General features: G+C 50.6%; 1 protein-coding gene across 1 annotated transcript; it reads right to left on the bottom strand.

The window, feature by feature from the left end:
• Window positions 1–1,081: 1,081 nt before the first annotated feature.
• LOC102025934 (olfactory receptor 9Q1-like) lies at window positions 1,082–2,017 on the bottom strand. The gene has a single exon (XM_005408022.1). The coding sequence runs from the start codon at window positions 2,015–2,017 to the stop codon at window positions 1,082–1,084; it is 936 nt and encodes a 311-aa protein (XP_005408079.1).
• Between the last annotated feature and the right edge of the window lie 756 nt (window positions 2,018–2,773).

Raw genomic sequence — 2,773 nt, 5'->3', positions numbered from 1 at the left:
GGATCAGCCAGAAAAGCGAAGAAATATGAGTAGATGGGACCTCTTTCTGCTCAGTGCCTTTGGTTTGGTTGGCGCAGTGAAATCACCTGTGGTTGGAGCAGTGAAAATCAAGAATCAGTGTCCCTTGTGAGGCTTTGGGCTGAGGTGTCACAAACCACAGGGTAAACTGGGAAACCCACCTGCTGCCCTCATGAAATGCAGCAATGCTCTGCTCCCTGAGGACAAACACTTTAAGAACACAGAATTGACATCTGTGATACAAACACTGGAAGCGCCATCATGGGCAGCGGAAATGGTATAACTTCACCGGGCTGCTGCACTACAAGTAGAAGCTGGGACAGGTGGAACAGAGGAAATAGCAGGGTGTATTTCCAGAAAGAACAACAACTTACAGACGTGTTCTCGTGGGTGTTGTTTAGAGATTTGTGTGAGGCATCACTGGGAACCCCTAGCAGGATCCGAAGACTACTTTGAGCAGGATCAGCTTTACTAATTGGGCCACAAAAACACCATAATTTGACCATTGAAAAAAAATATAAGCTAAACATTGAACCCTTAGCAATGACATAATTCTGACATATAGAGATGAAGGATACTAAAGCTGATGTCTACAACTCACTTCGAAATGAATCAAAAAATAAGGTGGGTTTGTGGATGAATTGGTGGATAGATAAATTAATGGATAATATATACATACACATATACACATATATGTGATGAGGCAAATGTAAAAATACTAGCTATCACAGAATCTAAGCACTGAGATTAGGGAGTTTATTTTCAAAATTTCTCTATGGTGGAAATCTTTCACCTAAAATTTTGAAAAAGTATAGTCTTCTACAGTCACAGACCAGCAAGGCCACACTGGGTCTCATGGAGTTAATTCCACAGCTCTCACTCTGGTCTCTTCTCAGACTTTTTCTTTTCTTCCCTCTTCTTCCTGGAGAAAATGTTCTGGTTCTTTCTGTGCCTTGTACATGATATGTTCATTAAGCCATCAGGTATGCTATGGATCGGGAAGGTCTGTAAGGCTGGTGCCCCAGAGCAGGTGACTCCCAGGGTTCTCCAAGGCTGGAGGTGGTTAGGGCAGCTTCAGTCTGCTGAGAATCTTCCCTGCAGCCTCTTTCACCTCCTTGTTCCTCAGGCTGTAGATGAGGGGGTTCAGCATGGGGATCACTGCGGTGTAGAACACAGACACCACCCGATCCTTTTCTGAGGACCGGCTAGTGTTGCCCCCGAGGTACATGAAGATGAGGGTGCCGAAGAAGAGTGACACTGCCGTGAGGTGGGAGATGCAGGTGGAGAAGGTCTTGGCCCGGCCCCCCGCAGAGCGGATCCTCATGATGGCCATGATGATGAACAGGTAGGACGCCAGGATCACCACCATGCACGCGGGGATGACGAAAATGGCAAACACGATAATGACCACTTCCTGGGTGGAGCTGTCCCCACAAGTGAGCTTTAAGAGTGGAGGGAGGTCACAGAAAATGAAATCAATCTCATTGTTCCCGCAGAAAGAGAGAGTGAAGGCGGAGACTGTCCTCACCAACGCGCTGAAGAGACCAGCCACGTAAGCCCCAGCCACAAAACCCAGACGAGCCTTCTGGGTCATGATGGTGACATACAGCAAGGGCCGGCACACAGCCACGTAGCGGTCATAGGCCATGAGGGCCAGGAGGTAGCAGTCGATGGAACCAAAGAAGGTGAAGAGGAAGAACTGAGCCGCGCAGCGAGTGTAGGACAGAGCTGCCCCGCGCTGCAGCAGCACGGCCATCATCTGAGGAACGGTGGTGGAGGAGTAGCAGATGTCGGTGAGAGAGAGGTGGCTCAGAAAGAAGTACATCGGGGTGTGCAGCCGGTGGTCCACGCGGATCACAACAATCATCCCCAAGTTCCCCATTAAGGTGAGGAGGTAGACAGATAAAAAGAAGAGAAAGAGAGGGGGCCCCCGCTCAGGGAGCTCCGTGAACGCAATCAGGAGGAATTCTGTCACTAAGGTGAGGTTTGCCTCTGCCATGCAGACCCTGCTACCTGAGAAGACAGGGATGCGAAGCAAGTTAGGAAACCACAAGAAAGAGTTACCTGCGTTTCTAGTTTACACTTATTGAACACGCAAACAAAATACGTCAGAGGTGATTGGCATTAACCCCTGTCTCACGGGAGTTCTGTATCATAGTCATCTGCATAAGGTCAAAAAAAAGATACAGGTAAACATTTCCAGCGTACAACTGTGTTCTCCCATTTCTACTGCTGAGTAGCTGCATGAGTCGGGATCAGATGACCACTTGAGCCACACTTCCCCGTGACTCCAGTAGGAGCTGCTGCCTGGGCTGCCCTGGCTCCCCTCCACCCGGGGGCCACCTCAGGACCCCGCACCCGCTTTCTCCGTGGCCACGGCCCCTCTGCTATTCGAACCCTGCTTGTTGCATGTCTGGATCAAAGCAACAACTCTGGGGCCATCGGCTTTCCCTGCCTTCAGTCTGTCTCTCCCAGGTTTTGCTCCTTTGATTGAAATCATGGTTAAAATGTTGATTCTCTGTGAAAACTCGGCCCTGGGCCCCATCGCGGGGGCGGGATATCACTCGGACGACAGCAACGCCCTCCCCCTGACTCTGGGCCTGCTTCCTCGTGCCCCTTGGCACTTCTCAGTCTCACGCCCGTGGTCACACTTGCCTCCCACAGCTCTTCCAGCCCCCTGCATTCCTTCACTCCGCACACTTGGCAGGGCAGCCTTCTCCCTACGATGCCTATCTCCTCAACCCCCCAGGTCCTT

The sequence above is a fragment of the Chinchilla lanigera genome, unplaced genomic scaffold, assembly GCF_000276665.1.
Source record: "Chinchilla lanigera isolate Chin_1 unplaced genomic scaffold, ChiLan1.0 scaffold00110, whole genome shotgun sequence".
Taxonomy (NCBI): Eukaryota; Metazoa; Chordata; class Mammalia; order Rodentia; family Chinchillidae; genus Chinchilla; species Chinchilla lanigera.
Note: the sequence above shows the minus strand (reverse complement) of the source record. Positions and strands in the feature narration are given on the sequence as shown.